The sequence below is a fragment of the Salmo salar genome, chromosome ssa11 (assembly GCF_905237065.1).
Source record: "Salmo salar chromosome ssa11, Ssal_v3.1, whole genome shotgun sequence".
In the NCBI taxonomy this organism is placed as follows: Eukaryota; Metazoa; Chordata; class Actinopteri; order Salmoniformes; family Salmonidae; genus Salmo; species Salmo salar.
Genome location: NC_059452.1, coordinates 27,589,645 through 27,615,790, shown reverse-complemented (window position 1 = coordinate 27,615,790; position 26,146 = coordinate 27,589,645). Strand labels below are relative to the sequence as shown.

The window sequence follows — 26,146 nt, the reverse complement described above, 5'->3', positions numbered from 1 at the left end:
GCATCACAAATCCAACAGAACATGACCTCTCAGGGACTTTTGGAATCCAACCAGGTCAGGCTTCCGGGCTATGCATAGCATTGAAACTGCCTTGGTAAAGACACCCTCCCACTCCATGTCAGAAACTCGCAATGCATACACATATTCAAGTCCACACTAAAGACAGACCTCTTCCCACAGGCTTACCCATAGTCTCTGTTGTCTTAGCTTTTATCTTCTGTCTAATTCACTTCCTTGATTGGTCTGTCATGTTTAGTGTTAATGTTGTCATCATGGTTAATCTGTCATGTTTAGTGTTCTCCATGGTTAATCTGTCATCATGTTTAGTGTTCTCCATGGTTAATCTGTCATCATGTTTAGTGTTCTCCATGGATAATCTGTCATCATGTTTAGTGTTCTCCATGGTTAATCTGTCATGTTTAGTGTTCTCCATGGTTAATCTGTCATCATGTTTAGTGTTCTCCATGGTTAATCTGTCATCATGTTTAGTGTTCTCCATGGATAATCTGTCATCATGTTTAGTGTTCTCCATGGATAATCTGTCATCATGTTTAGTGTTCTCCATGGATAATCTGTCATCATGTTTAGTGTTCTCCATGGTTAATCTGTCATCATGTTTAGTGTTCTCCATGGTTAATCTGTCATCATGTTTAGTGTTCTCCATGGATAATATCACCATGTTCAGTGTTCTCCATGGTTAGTCTGTCCTTATGTTTAGTGTTCTCCATGGTTAATCTGTCATCATGTTTAGTGTTCTCCATGGTTAATCTGTCATCATGTTTAGTGTTCTCCATGGTTAATCTGTCATCATGTTTAGTGTTCTCCATGGATAATCTGTCATCATGTTTAGTGTTCTCCATGGATAATCTGTCATCATGTTTAGTGTTCTCCATGGATAATCTGTCATCATGTTTAGTGTTCTCCATGGTTAATCTGTCATCATGTTTAGTGTTCTCCATGGTTAATCTGTCATCATGTTTAGTGTTCTCCATGGATAATATCACCATGTTCAGTGTTCTCCATGGTTAGTCTGTCCTTATGTTTAGTGTAACGGTACTTTTACATACTTATTTTTGCTTTTTATCCTGCTGATTTTCTTGTATATAAAATGACTTTGGGTGTTGTGAAAAGCACAAAATACATTTTATTTTATATTCTCCCCAATATCAGAACAAGGTAATCAATTTACTTTCAGCAACCCAAATCATGTTAACTAAATCACCTTGTAAATGGATGGCGAGTTCTGCTTTATTCATGACATCTCACATGATCAGTTGACACTGGGCATATCCATCTCATTTTCCATGACAGCACAACATGACACCAGACTCATGACATGGGGTCAGTTAGCGGATTTTTGGGTGAGAAGCACATGAATACTACAACTGGTCATTCCTAACATGGAGGGCTACAGTATGATAGTGTGTGACGTAAGAGTTGGTTGATAAATATGTGTAAAATAAACCATATGTTCTGTCAATTTCTTTAAAATACAGCACATTGAAATGTACTTTTATACATAAAGTAAAATAATTTGTCTCTGTACTGCAACATTCATTCATTTAAAATAGCGCACATCCTTTTTTGTACACATAATTATGTAAACACTCACTTACCAAGGACAATAGTTACACATTTCAGTCAGAATGTTAAAACAAAAAGACAACCAACATGAAAATCAGTTATATAGATGTTAAAGGGATAGTTCACTCCAAAACGATGATTTTTGGACTGAACTGTCCCTTTAATGAGGGTCTATTGTACTGTATATTCTGAGTCATTTCATCTCATGTCAGCCAGATGGTGTAGTAGTGTCAGGCTGCTATCATTTTTTCACCACAGTCTCCAGGTAGCCAATAAACCTTCTTAGGTTGACTTTGATGTTGTCCATCACACACAGCTGCTCAGGGCTGTACTTTCCCTTCCCCTCTTTACGAATCTGCACACAGAGGACACATAAGAGGACAGGAAACAGCAACTAAACAGATGACAACATTGATTTGCATGAAGAATGCATACAAACTGTTCCTGGTGATGGGCTGCAGCTCTATTACCTTAGCCTTGAAGACAGGTTGAAGTGCCTTCAGAGCAGACAGTAAGTTGATGTTTTCAGCTGCTCTCTCTGCCTCGTCTCCATCCGCAAAAACATCAAACAGAGCATCCAGGGCCTCTCCACAAACCACAAGGTTGGCATCCTTTGTTGCAACTTGGAGTAAGGCATTGCCAATCATCTATAAAAAGATATTGCAGTGTTATTACATCATGGTCACAAAGCCAAGATGGGTTAATAAACCTTTTTTTATTTTTTTATTACAAAAATAGTTAATTCTGAAGTAATCCTTAGCCATCTAAAACACATTTCATACAAACAAAAACTAGGGATGAAAATAATAAAGTACCTGCAGAGTTTCAGCTGTCCCCTTCTCTTTAGCCAGTGTGCTTCCTGTGATGCCTAGGATGGCCAGGGCATTCACCCTCACACTGACCACGTCACAGCGGGTCGCTGCCTCACTCAGGCTCATCATCTGCTGGGGGGTCGTACACTGGCAACACACACACACAAACACAGACATAAACAATGAGTCATCCAAGAGACATGTCGGGATAGTGCTGTGGTACTATATAAACTAACAGACAGATGACAGTAAGGCTAGGTAAAATGTACTTCAGAGAGAAACTCTCCTCTGCTTGAGTAAGCTGTCTTACTTGTGGGATTTTCATATAGGCTATGATCTGTAAGAGGGATCGCATGGCACTGGTAACTGCCTCAAGGAATTCCTCCTCCTTAGGGATCTCTGAGTAAGCAAATTAACCAAAAATTAATTATGAATGAGACAATTACTCTCCTTTTGTTAAGGTCATTGCTAAGAAAGTGAATCAACCTTCCTAGTAAAATAAAGATTTAATACAAATAATGAAGAGATGGTACGACATGTAGATCTAACCTGGAGGACTGAAGACCAGTGTTGACAGGTGTTGTGCAACAGCCTGAAGAGCGGCTGCTCCCCCTAGGGACTCAGTGTCCATAGTAGACAGCATGTTGTGAAGGCACATCAGGGCCCTGTACTGCACCTGATGCATCCTGGGGGGAAATTGATTTTAGTCAACTCCTAAAAGCAGGTAGCGATGTGGTAAACAAAGTGTACACCAGTAATGCCATTATAAGCCAGAAAAATAGAATACCTCAATCAACTGGGGCCGTACATTGACACATATTGGTTCAGTGTTACTTGGATCATGACAAACCACTCAAATTATCTTGTGATCTAGTATATCACAGAATATCTAGGGTCTCATTCTTTAAGGGCAAAGAAAATGACACCATGCTAGACAGATAATTACTTTTTCATCAAGATTTTCCAGGTGGGATTGTGACGACATACGTCCATGGCTTCGCTGCTGGGGAACTGGGTCTTCTTGAGAACCTTGAACATATAGAGACATGGATGGTTATCACCTTCATACAGTGTAGTGGGTATAACAGAGACAGTAGGAACACTCATTAGTCTAGTACCATGACATTACTTATTTTATATTTTGCATGTGAAAACAGAGGGAACATAAAAAAAGACAAACATGAGAAGTGAAGTGAAACAATTATGTTAGGTGAGGAAAGAAATCCCACACACCTTCTCTGGGATGTTGTGGTTGATCAGGGCCCCGTGGACCTCAGCAGACAGACAGAGTGGGGACAGGAGGCTGGTGTTCCCTTCAGAGAGGCCATCAGGACACATCTCACTCTCGTCGCTGCTCGACGCCTCCTCCCACTCATCGTCTGACGGGTCTACAAAAAAAAAAACACAATGAGCCACAACAGCCGACGTACACCTAAAAAGCAACAAAAGCTCATTTTAAATCCTAAATATGCATTTGAGCATCAAACAGTAAAAATGCTGTCCTCTTATGTATGAACATGTACCAGACAGCTGTGTCAAACAGTAATGAAAACAAAGCCCCCCAGGTCAGTACTGCTCTGCTGCCCAAACACTGCTGCCCACAGCACTCACCATCAGAGCAGCACATGTTGACGATGATCTCCAAGGACGTCTGCTGGGCTGTCAGCAAGGCCGTCGCCTCCCTCAGCTCCTCCTTGCCCCTCTGGAGAAAGAAAAGCTGACTATTGACACTGCAGCAGGGACACAGCCACCTCTTTACGTCCCTGAGTAAACCCTGCTGTGTCCCTCTTCCTGCCTGCTGAACAAAGCAGTATCTCCCTGAGGAGCGGGCCACTACAGCTCTGAATACCAACTGTAATACTCTGTGCTGTTTCATCAATATTCAGCTGTTTCACAGCATTTAACAGTGAGGAGTCAGGTACGTACTCTGAATATTAAAAACTGAAAATGCAATACTCTTTACTAAACCCTGTCACTTTGGATCTTTATAACCATAACTCAAAAGGGTTTTGATGGGTTTGTTTCTGAGTGAAAAAGGACAGGACTTACAGGCAGGAGGTCAGAGAAGTCTTTATCTATCTTGGTTGCCTTTCCATTCCTCCTCGATCCAACCCCCTCCTCCTCATCATCCTCCATCTCCTCTACAGCCATATTCCCTGCAGCTACCTGGTGGTCCTCCATGTTCCCTGCCTCTGAGGCAGAGGCACTTTGGGCCACCTCAGCCTGGTGGAGCTGGGGTATCAGCGTGCCAGCATCCAGCTCCAAGCACTGGGACAGGGTGGCCATCAGGGCGTTGAGGGTCTGGGCCTGGCGGGCCGTGGGCAGGCTGCTCTTCAGGTTCCACACTGACCCTGTCAATGGACGGAGCACAAAGCACACAATGAGCACTGGAATCAGACTAGATATTTAGTTAGGCTATTAACAAACAGCTTCCAACCCCTGATTCTGACTTTAGTCAGAGAATGAATGCAGAGTGAATGACCGGTTGACATTGTGAGGTAAAAGAAATCTGTAAATAATGTGACAACAAAGATGTTGTAGCCATACCTGCAGCCAGTGTCCTGAGCAGTGTGTGAGCCATGTCCGCCTGTGAGGATAGCAGCACACTCTCTAGAGTCCCTAATACAGCATTGCTCATACTACACAGCAACTCTGCGTTGTCCTCAGTCACTGTGTGCAAACAGTGGGCTAAAGACAAAGGGGAGCAGGGACTTACTACAAAATACATAATCAAATCAAATATTTAAATGGTGAAAATGCTCATTAAAGTCGTGTGAAAATTGGTTTGATGAGACTAACCTGCTGACAAAGCCAGCTTGATATTGTGAGTGTACCGCTCCAGACAATGTAGGATAACAACCAGAATGCCTGCTTTGTTGAACACAGAGAGTGCCTGGCTACTGCTCTCACTGACAGACAGGGTGATAATACAACAGGAGAGTATGGTGTGAAAGAACCATAGAAACATTGGCAAGCTAACAGAATTTAATACAATTTTGGATCTCTATGGGAAGGCTTCTCAACGGATGTCCAGATCACTAGGTGGACTGACCAGCTGACATTAGTGTTACTACTACATTTAGTACTTTTTTCTTACCAGAGATTCCACAGCAAGTTAACTGCTTCATTGGCTACATCTTCCACTGTGTTTTTCCGCCCTTTTAACGAGAAGGCAGCATTGGTCTCAAACCCAGCACAGCACTGTGAAGAAACAGTACTGGAGTTCAGACACTTTGAAAACACCAGACCTGGGTTCAAATACATGTGTATTTGAGTATCTAGTATGTAATATACTTTTTTCTGTGAGTATTTTCAAATACACAGCCCAGAACAAGTACCTATATTCTTATTTCAAATGCTGTTTCCAAGTGTATTTCCAAATGCATTAAAATATTCAATTGCTTGTCTTTTCAAATAAAATATAGGCCTAGCTATCTTAATACTTACTTTGAGTGTATATGAAAGTAACAGATGTTTGAAGTAGTATTTGAACCCAGGTCTGGAAAACATACAGCCCTATAAAATAGCTATGCATTGATGTGACTAACCATCAAGGAATGGAGGTATGTCGGTGCTTCACTTTTCAGAAATGCACACCATGAAATATGTTGTTCAAAATGTGAAAAAACATAACCTTTGCACAGCAGCGCCACACCCATAAATACATCAACTTTAAGGAATGATTTACGAGGGAAGGCCTCACCTCTCGAAGCAGAGCAGTCAGAGGAGTCATGACGTCCTGTTTCACCATGTCGTCACACACCTCATGACCCCCACAGGCACTCAGGTTCCTGATGTGAGAAGAACACATCACTCAGTCTTTGAACAATAACTATCACATCAGTGCTAACAGTTAATTGAGGGTGTGGTATTTCAAGAGGACTCTCTGTGTCTGTTTAGCAAGCCAAAGCATCCTTCACTAACCTACTTCTGTCTTACAGCACATAATGGCTTCAACAACCATCTACATTCACATCTAACATTTAGCACACTCTCTGAACAATCTAGCAATATCTGATAGGCTTGATCCTCAGTCCAAACTCCACACGATCCCTCTCACATCTCTCAGGGGGTCTGTTAAGTGGCTAGTACTGGGCAGTGAACATTCCTTTGGGAGGCTGAGGGCTCACCTGAGTGCCCCTGTGGCAGTCTCCCTGACGGCCAGGCTGCGGTCCAGCATTAGGGGCCCGAGACGTCTCACCGCATCCCGCTGGAGGAAGCCTGGGATGGTGTGGCTCTGCTGCACCACGCGTGATATGCTGGCACAGGCAAACTCACGCACGTCTGCACTGGGACTCTGCAACTAAACACATACAGTATAAACAGGGGTTATTTGGATATTCACTTTTTCATACCATCTGTGTTCTTTTATCTTCCAGTTGTATATGTGGGAAACATTGTTTAGTGGCACTGAACTACATTTTACAATGTACTGAACAAAAATATAAAATGCAACATGCAACAATTTTACTGAGTTACAGTTCATATAAGGAAATCAGTCAACTGAAATAAATTCATTAGGCCCGGCCTAATCTATGGAATGACTGGGCAGGGGAGCAGCCATGGGGTGGCCTGGGAGAATGAGTTTTTCCCCCACAGAAGGCCTTTACTAGAGAGAAATACTCCTCAGTTTCATCTGCTGTCCGAGTGGCTGGTCTCAAACGATCCCGCAGGTGAAGAAGCCGGATGTGGAGGTCCTGGCCTGGTGCGGTTTCACGTCGTCTGCGGTTATGAGGCCGGTTTTACGTTCTGCCAAATTCTCTAAAATGACGTTGGAGGCGGCTTATGTTAGAGAAATGAAAATTCAATTCTCTGGCAACAGCTCTGGTGGACATTCCTGCAGGCAGCATGCCAATTGCACGCTCCCTCAAAACTGGATAGATCTGTGGCATTGTGCTGTGACAAAACTGCACATTTTAGAGTGGCCTTTGTCCCCAGCAAAAGGTGCACCTGGGTCATGATCATGCTGTTTAATCATCTTCTTGATATGCCACACCTGTGGATGGATTATTTTGGCAAAGGAGAAATGCTCACTAAGAGGTTTAAACAATTTGTCAACAAAATATGCTTTTTGTACATATGCAAAACTTCTGGGACCATTTATATCAGCTCATGAAACATGGGACCAACACTTTACATGTGGTTATATTTTTGTTCAGTATACTTCTCTGAAATATTAATGAATATATATATTTTTGGGGGGGTGGGGGGGGCACATTTGAGCGTGAATATAAAAATATGTAATAACACGTGTTTTTTTGCATATGCGGGAAGGTCCTTAAGAAGACATTTAATTTGTGTTGTGGACACATTGGTAAACATCGACATGCCTATGTAATGCATAACTGCCCTGCAAGCATTTATAAAATAGGTTTCACTCTATGATCAAATAGACCGAAATAACAGTACTGTTGTCAGATCTTGGGGCTCTTACTTTCTCCAGTAACTCCCCAGCTGGAGAGTCGACTCCATCAAAGACTTCACCGTGGTCCTGTTCCATTTCCTTTACAGCAGTTACCGACAGTCCCTCTGCGGTGAACTGTGGGCGTCTAAATTTGTTAGTCCTACTTTTGCCCATAGCTTATTTCGATTAAGTGCGAAGCGATATTGATCTATCATGTAGTAGGCTGTCACGCTCTCAGGTTTCGCATCATTTTAAGACGTGTGGAACATCCGTGGAGATTCGCCCGGTGCCGTAAAATGGTGGTTAGTCTCGCAAAGCAGAAGGGGTGTCGTATTTATGTCGCAAAAACGAGACCAGGACACCGTTTTTACACTTTACAGATTAATCCTTCGACTCCCTTTGAAATAATTATCGGTCTAACATGGCTGGAAGACCACAAACTAATTTCCAGTGAATATAGTTAAACAATGCTTAAACATGAATACAATAAAAATAACTAAAGACAATTACACACTGAGATACTTTCAAACAAGTTGTACACGCGTTCACAATCTGAAGCAAAAGCATAGCTCAGTCTACAGGTTGCAACCATATACTACAGTAAATCATAGAAAACATCTTGATACAAGTATTTATTAGGTATATAACAATTAGTTTAAAAATAGAAAGATTTATCTAAAACAAATGCATGTCACCATTACAAATAAACACATCTGAACTCATGGCGAATGAGTTATGTCAAAGGGTGTGTGAGCACCAGAAGCAGCTTTAAGGGAAACCATAACACTGACTGAGATGCTGTTAAAAAGGCGTTTGATGTCCTCTCCCCTCACAATCCTTCATTAATACGTAATGGAGCACATCAACATAATCACCCCTCTGTATTTCCCCAATCTCCTTCCTTCTTACGTTAATTCAGATCCTCCAAACAGGATTCTGGTCCTTGTGTCAGTCTGTCATTCAGTGGCAATCAACAGTCATTAAGAACATTTATTTCCCCACCTCTCCAAGTTTGTGGTTATTGGATGTGTGGCCGTGGTTTGAGAATTAGTTTCCCCGTCTGTAAGAGACATAACCATCAAAGTCAATAGAATGCATAGATGTACAGGCAATAATTCAAAATCATACTTTTAAATGATGTAATGGATGACCAAAAACATGACAGCTGGATCGAATTGATTAGGAATTAAGGTAATCTCAACAAAGGTGACTTATGCAACTTACATCATCGCAGGACATGTTGTATTCTGCTAAAACTGTCCGACAGCGAGCTGCAATACTTGAAGAGAGTGAGTTAAAGGAGAATTGTCCTATTTCTGAAGTAAATCTCTATTTTTTTATGTAAATGGCATGTTATAGAAGGGTCCAGACACTTCTCTTGTGATTTGGCTTGTTTTTGAGGAACTAACCACAACAGCAATTCAATTTCTCATTGCTTGTTGTGCAGTATCAGAGCACACAAAAGACATGAACAAAAGAAAAAAAACAACAACACCCTTTTGGAAAGAAACGCACTCTCAGTATAGTGATGTATAGGATTATTAAGGCAACCAGATCCATAGCTGTCATTTACCATTCAACAATATCACTACTTCCTTAAAGGATTATTTTCAGTAGTGATGTAGGTCTTTAGATGTTATACACATGAAATTGTGTCATTTCGAACTTTATCCGCAACATTTTAATCAAGTAGCGCTGTTTCCCCCACGCAGCTGTGCAGGCCGAGTGAGTCCCTATAGTACACGGATATAGCCCACGCAACACAGCTGGTAGAAGAAAAGTCTCGAGTTGCACAAAATGGAATATAACGTTGTGGATAACGTTATGAATGACACAATTTCATGTGTACAACATCTAAAGACCTGGGTCACTATACTGAAAATTCTCCTTCTTCCTAATCCTACTGAATAAATTAAGTGTGGAACTTTAAACAAGAGGAAGGATACATTGATGGTGCAACGACTCTTTTGTGTATTCCAGCAAAGAACAGAGCGATCAAAGTGATGCAGCTGATGGTGAAAAACGGATGGTTCCACAACGATGAGAAGAAAGACACCTGAGAAAGACAGCCAGAGGTACAGAGAGATCAGACAGGCAAACACAGACAACCAAACTAAAATCAAACACACTGATCTTTGTGAAAGGTATCCTACTTTATCACATACACAATCAAGCTGCCATCACAAACATACTGACCTTCTGTGTGTCAGGGTCTATCAACCAGTTCCAGGCTCCAGTTGCCGTACAAACAGAGATAACTATTAGAATCACTGAAACAAAATGTGAGATATTGAATTATATCACCATAAAAAAAATGTGCCAGAATAATGTAGGCCTGAATCCTTTACAAGAAAATACAAAATACTCAGGCTGGGAGGCCATTTACTCTTGAAATGTTACTGATTATGGTTTGACAGTTGCAGTGTACTCATTGATTATAGTTAGACCGTTTCAATATAGTCATTCATTATGGTTAGACAGAGCTGGAACTACAAATACTTACTTCGCCACCTCCCAGTTGCAGGTTGCAAACAGGAGACGTATTCTGTTAATCTTCTCTCAAAAGCTTTTAGATCTGCAAAAACAAGCTGCGCGTCAGGGCATTCATCGAAATTTCTACCAATGTTCTTGATCAAAACCACAAACATACAATATAATTTATATGCGCTGTGCTTGATTGGTTTGGAACCGATGGAGTAATCCAAAAAGTAAATTAAGCACACCTGCATAGTAAATGCTCTGATTCCACTGAATTGCTATTGGAAGAGTAAATTGTAGCTTCATAGCTTCATAGTTAACCGTTACATCTTCACGAGGACGCCTGTCCAAAACGACGGAATTATGTTTAGTTTGGACTGGCAAAACAAGCCTATAGTTAACGACCTTCTGAGATATCCAGGTTATGAATAGAATCAATCAAATGGGGTAAAGTATGCGGATACGTTTGCATTGGTTAACAGTTCTGGCGAGCGTGCAGCGGTGGTCTTCTGGGGCTAACAACTACTGGTATGCTAACTATTTATAGCATAGCTAGCTAGCCGGCTAATTAGTGTAGCTAACAAGCCTTTGTGTGAATTTCTTTTGTACAAGTTAATGTCGAACCCCCGCGGAGGGAAACCAGCAAAAATGTAATTAGCTTGAGTTTGGTATTTTGACTAATTTACCAATTAATGTCCTTTAAGAGAAAAGGTTAGCCTAGCTAGCTACGTCACCGCGGCTGACTAACAAACGACTCAAGTGAATTGTAAAGGCACATTTGTCACCGTGCGTTTTACCTCAAAGCGAAACTTCACTTATAATAAAATGCATCATGATTTGTGAAAATAAATGAATTTGCTTGCCATGTTGACTACCTTCGGCCTGTTCCAAGGAATTCATTGCTCTTCTCTCCGGCTGGTGGATGTGCTAGCTAGTTCTCCAGGGCAATTGGGAACAGGCGAAAACCTTAACGTGGATTGGCCGATTTCGGAAAACGTATAGTGATTGGTTTAAACAAGCAACTGCTACGGCGCAACCCCTAGCACCTACTCATCCACACTTCAGATATGATTTGAAAGTAGGTCGCAGAGACTAAATAACCATTAAATATGTATTTGTTTAAAAGCATGTTTATTGACTGTTCAAAGACCGCATAAACAACTCTGGTGAAATATTTGTTTTTATATTGATAGAATACTAAATATGTTTTGTAAATCTCACAGATCCTGTTGTGAGGAATCTTTGGTCAATGTAGCAGCAACTAGATTTGCCTTTGCCTAGGCTACGTTACAATTACATCAAATTAAATATGAAATGTTACAGGCAATCAAGTTCTTAAATAGTGTAGCCAGCTTTGTTGTTTATGGGAACCAGCTTGTTTGCTAACAACACATTAAACATTTCCTTCAGCACTTTATCAACATCATCATCAGATATGTCTTTCATATCCAAAACATCAAAACCCTCCTGGTTGTTGTAGGTGACCTCACTGAAGGTCCAGCCAATTAGAGCTCTGAATCCTGTAGCAGTCTGCAGTGAGCAGATGGACTTGTTGGTGAATAGAGACTTTGGATCTGTCTGAAGGCAGTGGGAAGTCTCTAGGAAATTATCAACCCCACGGGGAACCAGGGTGAAGCCGTAGATCTTCTTGGTTGGGCTCTTGTCTACTAGAGGTGAGTTGGTAAAGGCCTCATTGAGAACCAGAGGCTTTCGACCAGTCTTCTCCAGGGTCCACAGGTCTCCATCTTGTATGAGACGGAAGACACCAGGGGATTGTGGCTGGTCCTTCCCGGAGACGAGCTCAAGAGGGTACCATATTTGGGAGGATGCCCCAAAGCTCACATCTGCAATGTAAGCAGTCCCATCAATAACTACCTTGTTGATGAGGTGAGAGTCTTTTGGGCCGAACTGGTTGATGGTGTTGTTGTAGACTCTTGAACCCAGTGTTACTGGATTATAACCCATCTCTTTTAGCACCCAAGCAAAGAGGAGGTTATTCTCACAACACCAACCCCCCCGATTGCTCCTCACAATCTTATTGAAAATCAACTCATGGTCCATAGTGATCTTCTCACCACAGTGAATGCTGAGGTTTTCAAATGGTATTGACATCACATGGTGTTTGTGGACCTGGTTCAGTGTTTCAAGGTCTGGTTTAGAAAATGGGCCGTAGAACCCGATCCTCTTGAAGTACTCTTCCAGATTCATTTTGTCCTAAGAGTTAACAAAACAAAGACACTGCATGAGTTTATGCTCTTGCAGGATTTACGACTACATATACAGAAACTGACATCCGCTAATGTCTCATTCACAATTTGTTTTTCACATGGAGTAAGATCCTATTTTCAATTGAAACACCACCACGAAGGCATTATCCTTGAATTGAAGGATAAAGGATTAAAGAATAGACAAAAACCTGTGATACTACATGGAGGCATGGGCAGCTATTTTTCATTTACATTTGATGATTACTTACTTTCAAAGGCAGTAAAAAAGTAGCTTCTCAAAGTACTGCTCGCTGTTCAGAGTTCTTCAGGGCAAGAAGGGCAAAGCAGTTGTGCAGTAAAAGAGATAAGAATGCCTCTTACATGATTAAAACGGAGCACCCTAGACTTTGCTCATGTACTGGAAAGCAATGCTAAAGGTCACGAGTGAGCCTTGCATAAGGGACCTCACTTGTAAAACACTGGAGCCTTGTGGTTAGTGATGGGTCGTTCGCGAACGAGTCGGCTCTTGTAGGTGAACGTTGGGAGCCGGCTCGCATATCAGAAGAGCCGAATCTATTTATAAAAAATTAAGATATAAAAAATCAAAAGATTTAAATTAATAGAATTAACTAATTCAAAGAACGAAAAAATAAATAAAATAATATAGGCCTAAATGCTCAAGTGCACACACATTCGTTCTGACTGTCTGCTCAGACTAACAGCCTCACCTGTTATTCCTGTCAATCAGACACGCAGTGTCAACCAATGAACCAAAGATGCATGAGAGGGCCGAGCTAACTCAGTCACACACTTAGCATCCGAGGAGAGAGGAAGGACAGCTGTGAAAATAACATCTGGAAAATGAGTCGGAAGCACAGTAGCATTTGGATGCATTTTAATAATGTAGACAATATTAGAGCACAGTGTAGAATTTGCCAAAACAAAATCTCATATAAAGCCGGTTCTACGCACAACCTACACCGGCATATGCTAACTGTGCACCCAACTGTGAAGCTAGCTGTAGCGGAGCTTCGACAAACTAGCGGGTCTGCTAGTGATAGTGGTGGAGCCAGCACCTCCACACGTGGAGATGTATCCACTCAGTCAAGTAGGCCTACTCCGCGACCCACAGCAACGCAGTCTTCTATGGACCAGTTTATGCCAAAGTCTGTCTGTAGCAAAACAAGGCCAAATTGATATTGCATTGGCTAAAATGATTGCCACCGATTTCCAGACATTTTCGATCGTGGAGGACAGAGGATTTATAAGTTATAGCAATAGTCTAAATCCAATGTACACAATTCCAAGCAGGAAAATCCTTTCAAAATCACTTATTCCACAACTGTACGAGAGCATACAGTCTTCAGTGCGGGAAAGAGTCCACTGACTGCTGGACATCAAGGGTAACCACTTCTTACATGTTGGTTACATGTCACTTCATTGAAGATTTCTCGATGTCTAGCTGTCTTCTGGACTGCTTTGAGTTCAGGGACAGACACACCTCAGAGAACTTGGCAGAGGAACTGTTGAGAGTGACCAGAGAATGGCAAGTAGATGGAAAAGTGGTCTGTTGTGTTAGCGACAATGCAGCTAACATAACCAAAGCCATGAACATTATAAAATGGACTCATCATCCATGTCTTGCCCACACAATCAACCTGATTGTAAGAGATGCTCTGAAGGTGATAAAGCCCACTGTGGACAAAGTAAAAGCAGCTGTGGAATACTTCCACAGGAGCACAGTAGGTGCTGAAAACTAAAGTCTACACAACGCCAGATGGGGATGCCTGAGCTGAGGCCTAAACAAGACTGCACTACAAGGTGGAATTCAACATTTTATATGTTGAAGCGATTTCTTGAGTCAAAGGATGCCATCATCTCTACCCTGGCCATTGTCAATGCACCTGTTGATGCTCTGACCCAAGATGAATGGGAAGTGGTGGAGGTGTGCAGAGTCCTGGAACCCTTTGAGCAGGTCACTGTGGAGATCAGTGGAGAGAGGTACAGTAAACAGTTATTACTATATCATTATTTAATCCAATATTATATATGTATATGAGCAGTAGAGGATAATTTAGTATCAGTAGACAAAACATGAACCTGAACTAATAAGTTATTGTTCTCTCTTTTCAGCTATGTGACAGCCTCAAAAATTATCCTCCTGTGTAAGGGTCTGCAGCGAGTCACAGCCAGCTGCCAGAGAGAAGCAAATGTAACCACAGGACGTGACAGAGTTGATGGACACCCTATGTTCATCAGTGGACAGAAAGTTTCACAGAATGGAATATAATCACGTGCTATCAGAAACCACTGCACTTGACCCCAGGTTTAAGAAGTTAGCCTTCAGTGATGCCAGAGCAATTGATGAGGCTCTTCAAAGAATAACCTCAGCAGCAGGGAGGGACAGCCCCAGCAGTCAGCTGGCTCAGGCACCAGGGCAACAGGAAGAAGAGGGAGCAGAAGCAACAGCAGTAGTGTCACAAACATCTGCTGTCTGGATGCTGTTTGACGAGAGAGCAACTGGGGATGCAGCATGAAGGAATCCCTCAGCAGATGCCATAATGGAGGTCCGATCCTATTTGGAGGAGCCCCTCCAAAGATCTGCAGATCCTCTGAGCTGGTGGAAGAACAAGGCTTCTGTCTACCCACGGCTTACTAAAGTCATGACAGGGAGACTGCATAGTGGCCACATCCGTTCCCTCTGAGAGGGTCTTCTCGAAAATGGGACAAATAATTACTGAGAGAAGAAACCGCATCAGCCCCTCAAGTGAGGCAGCTTGTATTTCTGAATGCAAATCTCTCATAAAAGCAAAATATAGTCAGCATTGCTGTGTGCTGCTGGTTATAACATGGCAATAAAGAGAGAGAAAAGAGGGACCAATTTAATGTTTTAGGTGGGATGCTGCAGTTTTGCACATTATTTATTTTTCTTTGAAATGGTGCAATATTCTATTATGCTGTTCAGATTGTATTCGTTTTGAATTGTTACATTTATATGCACTTTGTTTATATACGTTAAAGTTATACTTTAAATGCACATGTGTAATAGCATCCTTCTTTTTTACATTTATTTAAATTTGTGGTATGCTGCAGTTTTGCAAATTGTTATTTATTTTTCTTTGATATGGTGCAATATTCTATTATGCTGTTCAGATTGTATTAGTTTTGGATGGTTAGATTTATATGCACTTTGTTTATATACACTGCTCAAAAAAATAAAGGGAACACTAAAATAACACATCCTAGATCTGAATGAATGAAATAATCTTATTAAATACTTTTTTCTTTACATAGTTGAATGTGCTGACAACAAAATCACACAAAAAGAATCAATGGAAATCCAATTTATCAACCCATGGAGGTCTGGATTTGGAGTAACACTCAACATTAAAGTGGAAAACCACACTACAGGCTGATCCAACTTTGATGTAATGTCCTTAAAACAAGTCAAAATGAGGCTCAGTAGTGTGTGTGGCCTCCACGTGCCTGTATGACCTCCCTACAACGCCTGGGCATGCTCCTGATGAGGTGGCGGATGGCCTCCTGAGGGATCTCCTCCCAGACCTGGACTAAAGCATCCGCCAACTCCTGGACAGTCTGTGGTGCAACGTGGCGTTGGTGGATGGAGCGAGACATGATGTCCCAGATGTGCTCAATTGGATTTAGGTCTGGGGAACGGGCGGGCCAGTCCATAGCATCAATGCCTTCCTCTTGCAGGAACTGCTGACACACTCCAGCCACATGAGGTCTAGCATTGTCTTGCATTAGGAGGAGCCCAGGGCCAACCGCACCAGCATATGGTCTCATAAGGGGTCTGAGGATCTCATCTCGGTACCTAATGGCAGTCAGGCTACCTCTGGCAAGCACATGGAGGGCTGTGCGGCCCCCCAAAGAAATGCCACCCCACACCATGACTGACCCACCGCCAAACCGGTCATGCTGGAGGATGTTGCAGGCAGCAGAACGTTCTCCACGGCGTCTCCAGACTCTGTCACGTCTGTCACGTGCTCAGTGTGAACCTGCTTTCATCTGTGAAGAGCACAGGGCGCCAGTGGCAAATTTGCCAATCTTGGTGTTCTCTGGCAAATGCCAAACGTCCTGCACGGTGTTGGGCTGTAAGCACAACCCCCACCTGTGGACGTCTGGCCCTCATACCACCCTCATGGAGTCTGTTTCTGACCGTTTGAGCAGACACATGCACATTTGTGGCCTGCTGGAGGTCATTTTGCAGGTCTCTGGCAGTGCTCCTCCTGCTCCTCCTTGCACAAAGGCGGAGGTAGCGGTCCTGCTGCTGAGTTGTTGCCCTCCTACGGCCTCCTCCACGTCTCCTGATGTATTGGCCTGTCTCCTGGTAGCGCCTCCATGCTCTGGACACTACGCTGACAGACACAGCAAACCTTCTTGCCACAGCTCGCATTGATGTGCCATCCTGGATGAGCTGCACTACCTGAGCCACTTGTGTGGGTTGTAGACTCCGTCTCATGCTACCACTAGAGTGAAAGCACCGCCAGCATTCAAAAGTGACCAAAACATCAGCCAGGAAGCATAGGAACTGAGAAGTGGTCTGTGGTCACCACCTGCAGAACCACTCCTTTATTGGGGGTGTCTTGCTAATTGCCTATAATTTCCACCTGTTGTCTATTCCATTTGCACAACAGCATGTGACATTTATTGTCAATCAGTGTTGCTTCCTAAGTGAACAGTTTGATTTCACAGAAGTGTGATTGACTTGGAGTTACATTGTGTTGTTTAAGTGTTCCCTTAATTTTTTTGAGCAGTGTACATTAAAAAGTTATACTTTAAATGCAAATGTTTAATAGCATTCTTTTTCATAACAAACCAATGCATTTTTAAATACATTGTGGTTAAGGTAGAGTAAGATTTCATTTAATTAGAATTGTTTTAACACCAATCATAGTCAAACTATCGCAAACTGTTTGACTTGAAAAAATACAAAATGTCTTGGGAGCTAAAAGAGACGTCTCTTTTTGGTGAGATGAGCCAGAATGCCCATCACTACTTGTGGCGTATATATGGGAACTGTTGTACATTTCAGATACACTGAAATTGGATGTTCCTGTGACAACATCCTGAATGAGGTCCCTGGTGCTCCCTGGGACAACATATAAAATCCCTGATATATGGGCTCCCGAGTAGCGCAGCGGTCTAAGGCACTGCATCTCAGTACTAGGGGCGTCACTACAGACCCGGGTTCGATTCCAGACGGTATCATTGGGAGTCCCATAGGGCGGTGCACAATTGGCCCAGAGTCGCCGGGTTAGGGTTTGACCGGCAAGGACCTCATTGTAATTAAGAATGTTCTTAACTGACTTGTTAAATAAAGGTCAAATCAAAAAATGTTTAAAAAAATGCTCTACCCTGTCAATAAAGAGGAGGAATTACCTACCACGACAAAAGTGCAAAGTAGGAAGTTTGCGTAGCTCATGCACTGACAAGTCATGAAACCGCTCGCAGTTCCCTCCAAGAATTCCACTAGCTCCGCCCAAGGAAGTTGTTTGTAAAATAGTAACAGCCTGTCACACCGATTAATTAATGAATTCAAGCATTGATGCTGGACAAACGATAAGGTTGCTACGTTATAACGCCAAGGTAAAAAGCCAGTTTTTAATTGAAATGAAAGTGTTTGATGTTCGATAGCCTAGATCACAGTAAACCAGTAAAATATGTCAGCGATCTGATTGATACGGTACAGGTTACACAACTGTCATTGTCGTACTCTTATGTAGCTAAACTAGTTTGCATCAGATGTTGCGTTCATGAAGCTAATGTAGCCAAACGTCAAGGAAGCATTATCAAATAATAGGCCACAATCTTACAAGTATGGCTACAGTAGACGTGATGAGGTTGCAGGTTGTTATACTGCTGGTTGTTATACATTTCGGCACGTGTCTCTTTTACAAATTCAATATGTTAATTTATGCTCTCTCTGAAGGTGCTGTGTGGTGTTATTTCAAGCACAATGACCTTCACGTTTTCTTTTCAGTGAAATGGAAAAGGCGCGAATATGCACGTTTTTGATTACCGGTGGCAGTGGATACTTTGGTTTCCGGTAAGCCCATCAAAATATAAATATTTTACATTATTTTTTGCCTGTACATAGTCTTCATCTCATCAATAGAGAAGAGAACTTCTACATTACCAAGTGAATGTGCAAAATAATTCGGTAACGGTAGTTCTAAACCCCACTAGGGGGAGTTATCATACCAGTTATTCTGATGATGTTATTCACTGTTGTCTATTTATTCTGTGTTACTTACTAAAGTGGCAGAACCTTATCAACCCATCAATTGAATCCCTGCTTACAACAAATTGTTGTGACTTACTAATGGTAGCTTCATAAGCAGAACTTGGACAGGAGCTCACCGGAGCTGAGTACCGGCACCTCAAATGTTCTACTGCTTAATCTCCTGTTCCTTTTATAGAATATGAGCTCAAAAGTATTGTGGAGCTCCTGCACCTAAATATAAACAGTACTGGCACCCAAAATGACTATCTGCACCTATTTCAGTCCAAGTCAAGCACTGTTCATAAGTAGGCTAATGACTTTCCTATTTTGTTTTTAATGTTGAACTGAACATTCCTTCAATATCCCTCACAACATGTGCAAGGTTTCCCTATACCCAATATTCCAGATTAACAGGATCACTCTATTCTTCATTTCTTACAGCCTTGCCTGCTCACTACATAAAAAGGGAGCTAAAGTCATTCTGTTTGATATGAGCCCACCCAGCCTAGAGGTTCCAGAGGGCATTGTGTTCCTAAAGGGAGATATTCGTGAATATGCTCAGGTGGAGAAGGCGGTCACTGGCATGGACTGTGTTTTCCACATCGCCTCCTACGGCATGTCTGGCAGGGAGCAGCTGAACAGGAAGCTGATTGAAGAGGTGAATGTCCAGGGCACAGAGCATGTCCTCAGGGCCTGTGTAGAGGCTGGAGTCTCCAGGCTCATCTACACTAGCACCTTCAATGTAGTGTTCGGAGGCCAAGTCATTGAGGGTGGTGACGAAAGCCTCCCCTACCTACCTCTCCATCTCCACCCCGACCACTACTCCAGAACCAAGTCGGTAGCTGAGATGGCCGTGATGAAAGCCAGTGGTACAGAGCTGAAAGATGGGACAGGTGTGTTGAGGGCCTGTGCTCTGCGTCCAGCAGGTATATACGGGCCTGGCGAGCAGAGGCACCTGCCCAGGATCGTTGGGTACATAGAGAAGGGGATATTCAGGTTTGTGTATGGAGATCCGAGAAGTTTAGTGGAGTTTGTCCATGTAGACAACCTGGTGTCTGCACACGAACTGGCTGCAGAGGCTCTGACGTCAGAGCACCAGCACCGCTCTGCTGGACAGGTATACTTCATCTCAGACGGAAGACCTGTCAACAACTTTGAGTTCTTCAGACCTCTGGTGGAGGGTTTGGGTTACTCTTTCCCCAAACTACGTCTACCCATCTCTCTCATTTACTTAGTTGCATTCCTCACTGAGATGATTCACCATCTCATCGGCCCGATCTATAACTTCCAGCCTCTGCTCACACGCACAGAGGTGTATAAGACCGGCGTGACGCATTACTTCAGCATGGCGAAGGCCAAGGCCGAGCTGGGTTATGAGCCCAAGGAGTATAACCTGGAGGAGGTTGTGCAGTGGTTCAAGAGTAGAGGTCACGGAAGAAAACCTAGGGGTTCACGTCTCCAGCGACTGATACTAGATGGTCTTCTATTAGCAGCTCTAGTAGCTCTGGCCCTCTCATACCTCCCAGTGGTTGGCAGTTAATCAGCAGGCAGTAATAAAGTGATACATCTCAATGGCACATTTAAATGTTGAAACTTGTGCTATACTAGTGGTGATGGATTGTTTGGTTTTCCTTTTATGAATTACAATTTTGGCAGTTTGTAAAAAAACTAAATAATATTATTAACCTGGAGTAGACCTGTTAAAATTAAAGACCACATACCCTTGTCTTAATAAATGACCATGATTGTGTTTTGTTAAATTCCAACAATGGGGGTGGCAGGTAGTGGTTAGAGCATTGGGCCAGTAGGTTGCTAGATCGAATCCCGAGCTGACAAGGTAAATATCTGTCGTTCTGCCCCTGAACAAGGCAGTTAACCCACTGTTCCCCGGTAGGCCATCATTGTAAATAAGAATTTGTTCTTAACTGACTTGCCTAGTTAAATAAATATATACCTAGTTAGATATACTAACTTTCTCTAAACTTGGTGCAGATGTCTATTGGTACAAACAAAATTTGGTCCCACTATAAATGAAGTACAACTTATAAAGGCTTTATAAATCATACATAAAGACTAACACTGCATAAATGCTTAAATAATCATCTATAAGCATATGTCATAAAGGGTGACAACCATTCCCACTGTAGGGTGAATTGCCAAATGTAACAACACACTTATGTTTATACACCATTTAATCAGTTTTTTTTAATTTTTTTATGTAACCTTTATTTAACTACACAAGTCAGTTAAGAACAAATTCTTATTTTCAATGACTGCCTTGTTCAGGGGCAGAGCGACAGATTTTTACCTTGTCAGCTCGGTTACTGACCCAATGCTTTAACCACTAGGCTACCTGCCGCCCTGATGACATACGCTTAAAGATGATTTGTGATGCATTTATGTCGTGCTTATGAAGCCTTTATGTATGCTATATGAAACCCTTTATAAGTTGTACTTCATTTAAAGTGGGACCCAACATTTACATTGGTTTTGTTTTTACATCTCAATTGAAGATGGTAATAAGAAATATGACGGACAATGTATTGATGTTTAACACACAAGACTTTATGCTTTTTTTATACTGTACAACTTTGAAATGTTTCATGATGACCACCAGATTTTTTAGTCAATGTGTAATATCTTTTATCAGGTCTGCTGCTGAATTCCTAACCTTTCTGGTTGTTTTGTGACCAAATCCTAATGGGGATCAATCATTTGTTGGTATTTGTAATAACATTTCCTATAAGGGATATTTTTCTTTATTTTAGTTGGATAATGGTCTCATAATATTATTGAATAAAATTACATGACTGACCAGCCTGTGATTTGTGTTTCTTATGAGTTGCACAAAGAAATAGGCTAACTTCATAAAAAATTGGGGACAAGTCTTAGCTTAATCATCACACATTATATTAACTTTTTTGTAACTTGTAAAACATCAATGTTTTTGAGAGAATGCAATATTTTGCTGTCAAGAACAAAATCATAAATGCGAGTCATGCGACAAATAAGAGATGCATAATCTTGGTGGCAAAAGCCCTTTGTTGATAGACAGAAGAGAAGCCTTCCCTGCATTCGGCATCTAAACTGTGATACATTGTGTCCAGCACTTAAACTTTGATACGTGTCCAGCATGCTCTAGAAACAATCAATTCTAAATTCAGTGAAGCTGTTTCTGTCCCTAAACCGAAAAGGGCAAAGGGAGTTGGGCCAGGTGAGACTGGTCCTTTGTGCAGTTTTTTAAGGCTGAGATGAATACAGCCATACTCTCTAGGGAGTATTCTTTTTTCAAACTCAGGCACCCCCTTGCTGAGTTGGTCGCAATCATTGTTTCGCTCCAGCATTAACCACATTCCAGAGAGGCGGAGTGCACCCCGTCCACTTCCTCGCATTCCTTCTCCACAAACGAGTCCCTTGCACTAAATTGTGTTTAAAATGTGTTTTGGCGCAGTCTGTGTCTTTTAATATGTAAGATGTGGCTGTTAGTGGTGCATTGCAATATTTTCTCGACCTCAAATTTAAATTTGAGACTCTTGGAAAACTGGAGAAAAACTTGACAAGGGAAAATTCCTCCGCGCAGCGCGCCATTGACTGTAAAGACCTTTCAACTTAACAAAAACTGAAGTTGACAAATGTGTCCTGACGTTGAAACTTTGTGATAAGGGTTTATGTTTTCGAAGAAAAAGATCATGCACCGCTTCGAGATGTCCAAGCACACTGGCTGTTCAGCAAACAGGCGACGATGCCTGGATTGAGCCTGCGTTTTGTTATGATTTCCAAGTGAAATGCAATTACTGCTATCTCTCACTCCGTAGTCGGTTTGTGGACTAGTGCGCTCTTTCTCTGAACTTGTTCGTCGCCTCCGGAGCAAACCATGGATCACTATGAGGAAGATTTGGGACTCCGGGCGTGTAAATTAATGGAGGACCTTTCCTTATATGAAGCATACAAGGATGGAATGTACAGTTCAAGGAGGGACATGGTTATCAACCCCGATTTGGATTTTTCGTCTCCAACGATACCCGAGCAGAAAAGTAAGACAATGAATGGCAACTCTGTGCCTCAGCAACAGATACACACCGTTGAGAATTACATGTCTGGGAATAAAGTGTACACTGCGGCTCCCGTGCGCCCCGTGAATGGCAACAGAGCCGTTCCTGTGGATTATTGCACCCCTCAAAGAGACATAGTTTATCCTAATGAAGATAGCTATTGCACCAAATCCGAAATTGCTTTGCCGTGTTATAGCGGCGCGTCCGAGCGACACAGGAGGTACTCCTTGGAGGTGCTGGGGCATAGGTACAGCACTGGTAGCGCGTACGATGGAGTGGTTTTGAACAAGCCAGTACCTTCACCTGGCAACAGATGCAACAGTATCTGTGTTACCACCAACCACGACGGCAGATATAATGCAACCAGCCCGCGGTCCAGTTTCGTATCCTCTCTTTCCTCCCAGGAGCAAAGCAAACATGCAAGCCCGAGGTCGAGCATCAGTAGCCCGCGCACGAGTCTGGTGGTACCCGGGCAAGACAAGTATACGAGTCCCAGGTCCAGTCTGGTACACTGCGAAGGGAGCAGTGCCCTCAGCCCCCGGTCTAGCTATGCAAGTACAGCCAGCGACACAAGTAAACATTCCAGCCCAAGGGCCAGTCTGAACAGCTATGACTGCTGCAGTAAGCCCAGCAGTAACCGCACCAGCGGCATCAGTATGGGCTACGACCAAAGGCACATCAGCCCCAGGTCCAGCACAGCGAGCCAGTATTCTTGTACCACCAGTCCACGCTCTAGCTATTCCGATTCGCGTTACATGCCTGTGGAGAACCATGATCTGGAGGGTGCAGTTTTGCATGGCATGCCGGTGGCCAGTCCCCGGTCAAGCATCTGCAGCCAGGACGGGTGCGCAAGACCCGGGACAATAGCTAACTGCGTCGTTAGTCCCCGGTCCAGTATCTCCAGTCACAGTTCCAGAAGTTCCCGGAGCTCCAGGGGATCTATGAGCACCTACCCAGATCTCCAACTGCCTTCACCCAGGTCCTCAATGCTGGGGACTGGTTTGCAGGAGGACATACTAACACAAGATTGTGGCGATACCAACGGTGTTCATAATCGTATCCATCTCCAAGCGCTCTCTGGGATGCCAGAGGCCCTGCCACAGCATGCACCACAACAGTCAACCCAGGCAGGGATGAATACAGAGGTGACCGCTGGATCACCATCATCTTCTTATGGGCTCCATACGAAAACACCAGCCTCAGGGCAGAGGTTTAAACTACCTTACCAGGTGACCCCATGCCGGGAAAGTGGCCCAAGCCAAGCAGAAAGGAGTCTGGAAGCACTCACCTTGGAGCTGGAGAAGGAGTTAGAAATGCACATGAAAAAAGAATACTTTGGTAAGTGTAACTCCTCCTATGAACACTGTTGATTATAAGGAACACTATGAGAGTCCAATGAAGTGAGAATAAAGCTTTAAAATAGAAAAACAGAAAATGAAATGAAACAATATTTTGATTGATCTTGGCATATCTTTTTTTAGACTAGTTGTAAACTTATGACAGCTCCCTAAACATGTCTCAATAAGATAAGGCTTTTCTTACACAAAGTCAAATGAATTAGTCAGGTAAAAATGTAAAAGGGCCAGACTACATCCTCCACGTTCCATGTGTTTGGTGGTCTGATAATAACCCTCATGGTTATGAACTTCAACTCTGGTGCCCTGTGGTCCATACATGTGTGGAAGATAAGTCAATTGATGGGTATCACTGGGTGACTTCATCTTCAGCTGGGTCACTAACCTCATTATAGCTGAGCACATGTTCATTGGCACAACACAGGACAGCACAACACAGGTCAGGCCATGGATATTTGGAAACATTTTCAATTATAACACCTCATTTTATTGCTTGACACAAACATCTCATCACTGGTTCTAGTTGATTTACCTAATAAATATTTCCCCTTTGATAATGTGTTTACACTGAGGATCATTGTAGTTTATTTGAAGCATGGGCTTTAATGAGAGCAGTGCAAAAACGAAACATACATTTTTCAAGTTTAAGAATATTATCTTCACATTACATTTTGTGTTATAATATTTGGTGTGTTTGATAGTGTCTGGTATCGTGGGAGGCTGAGGCGGCGTTAGGCTAACTGGAGCATTAACTGAGTGATCAGGCCCATTTTGTCCATGGAGCCAGCTGATTGGTCAAACAGTGTTGTGGCCTGGCCACAGCAGCCCTGCCACTGATCAATCAGAACTGGCTGGTCACGCCTGAGGTAGCCCTTTGCCTCAAGTCCTTGGGTGTTTTGTGAGGTGAGGTGGGAGTTGGGGGAATGTTGTCCAGAGAGCTACTGGGGATCCTTTTCATTATAAAATCACAGTCCTGATCTCCATCTCCATACCTTGCACTGCAAGTGTAATAACAATAGTGTAAGAACATAGTAAAAACAGCCTAACTACATTACATATTGACATAACAGGAATTTTCTTATGTGTAACAAGTCAGGTGTTATTAATTGTTGTTACTCATGTTACTATAAAGCAGCTATTTTGTAGTGCTAAGTAAATCCATTGTTTACTATTCCAGTGTAGTTGTGGAGCTTGTAAAGTTTGTCTGTTAATCGTCTTGCTGTAGTTAAAAGTTGAACACACTTCAGCCTAGCTTCACTGAGCTTTGTTGTCATCTCAGCTAGTGGCTGGTTGCAACCTTAACAACTAACATGTGTTCTATCATGCCAACAACGACTCCCTCTGTGGCAGATAAGAGTGGCTTTTGCAGGGAAATACACATTTCTGTTTTGGCAGAGCTAACGTTTACACAGCGCTGAGTGGGGCTGAATGGAACCTTCTGTTCTGTCCCAGGGAGCGAGTAGATACCCTTCAGTGATTCAGTGGTCTTGCTGCTTGGTGAACACGCCCGGCCAGTCGGACCCTGCAGCGGGCATTCTCTGGAAGACTTCTCTCTGCCGTTTCTCTCTGGACATTCCATAAGATAGATTTTTTGTTGTTGTAGCCTTTTTTCTCCATGAGTGCTCTGAGCTGTAACTTTTTTGCAACATATTCCCTCCCTGAGACTTGAAATCATTGTTTTTGAAGGTGTAAACTCTCCCCTCCCACAGGAAAAGAAGGGAGAATCAATCCACCTTTTGAATGTGCTGATGAACAAATGGCTGCGGTCTGAGAACAGAACAGTGGTTTGATTTTGTTTTCCTCCAGTGCGCTGGCTGGCTCAGAGTGACGCTGAGACGGCTGTTCATTTGTCACAGAGGAGCAGGTGAGAGCTGTAGAATGCAGCAGACAGAAGCCCCTCACACTACGCTGGGCCAAGAGAGAGAGAGAGAGAGAGACACACACACACACACACACACACGGCTCTGTTTCCATGGCGATAGTGGAGAAATTGATCGCCCGGGCTTT

General features: G+C 42.7%; 5 protein-coding genes across 6 annotated transcripts in view; 2 read left to right on the top strand and 3 right to left on the bottom strand.

Moving 5' to 3' along the window:
* Positions 1-1,119: 1,119 nt before the first annotated feature.
* Positions 1,120-8,130, bottom strand: LOC106562380 (HEAT repeat-containing protein 3). The gene is made up of 15 exons (XM_014127236.2): positions 7,831-8,130; positions 6,527-6,699; positions 6,100-6,187; positions 5,494-5,597; positions 5,196-5,305; positions 4,944-5,084; positions 4,446-4,747; positions 4,008-4,098; positions 3,630-3,784; positions 3,343-3,425; positions 2,946-3,082; positions 2,707-2,795; positions 2,400-2,543; positions 2,055-2,231; positions 1,120-1,939 (listed from the first exon to the last, which is right to left on the bottom strand). The coding sequence occupies exons 1-15, from the start codon at positions 7,972-7,974 to the stop codon at positions 1,826-1,828; spliced, it is 2,052 nt and encodes a 683-aa protein (XP_013982711.1). The 5' UTR covers positions 7,975-8,130; the 3' UTR covers positions 1,120-1,825.
* A 287-nt stretch (positions 8,131-8,417) lies between these two features.
* Positions 8,418-11,304, bottom strand: tm188 (Transmembrane protein 188). Of its 2 annotated transcripts, none has more exons than XM_014127226.2 (6): positions 11,154-11,304; positions 10,304-10,375; positions 9,997-10,070; positions 9,747-9,856; positions 9,025-9,079; positions 8,418-8,860 (listed from the first exon to the last, which is right to left on the bottom strand). In XM_014127226.2, the coding sequence occupies exons 1-6, from the start codon at positions 11,176-11,178 to the stop codon at positions 8,819-8,821; spliced, it is 378 nt and encodes a 125-aa protein (XP_013982701.1). In that variant the 5' UTR covers positions 11,179-11,304; the 3' UTR covers positions 8,418-8,818.
* Positions 11,305-11,392: 88 nt separating this feature from the next.
* Positions 11,393-13,012, bottom strand: LOC106562381 (arylamine N-acetyltransferase, pineal gland isozyme NAT-10). The gene is made up of 2 exons (XM_014127237.2): positions 12,755-13,012; positions 11,393-12,492 (listed from the first exon to the last, which is right to left on the bottom strand). The coding sequence occupies exon 2, from the start codon at positions 12,484-12,486 to the stop codon at positions 11,614-11,616; it is 873 nt and encodes a 290-aa protein (XP_013982712.1). The 5' UTR covers positions 12,487-12,492; positions 12,755-13,012; the 3' UTR covers positions 11,393-11,613.
* A 4,937-nt stretch (positions 13,013-17,949) lies between these two features.
* sdr42e1 (short chain dehydrogenase/reductase family 42E, member 1) lies at positions 17,950-21,547 on the top strand. The gene is made up of 3 exons (XM_014187524.2): positions 17,950-18,095; positions 18,490-18,555; positions 19,174-21,547. The coding sequence occupies exons 2-3, from the start codon at positions 18,494-18,496 to the stop codon at positions 20,270-20,272; spliced, it is 1,161 nt and encodes a 386-aa protein (XP_014042999.1). The 5' UTR covers positions 17,950-18,095; positions 18,490-18,493; the 3' UTR covers positions 20,273-21,547.
* Positions 21,548-22,117: 570 nt separating this feature from the next.
* LOC106562378 (Wilms tumor protein 1-interacting protein homolog) overlaps positions 22,118-26,146 on the top strand; it is a 38,735-nt gene continuing 34,706 nt past the window's right edge. The window contains exon 1 of the mRNA XM_045689293.1: positions 22,118-24,122. Within this exon, the coding sequence (XP_045545249.1) occupies positions 22,607-24,122 (1,516 nt within the window). The 5' untranslated portion in view covers positions 22,118-22,606. The remainder of the gene's footprint in view (positions 24,123-26,146) is intronic.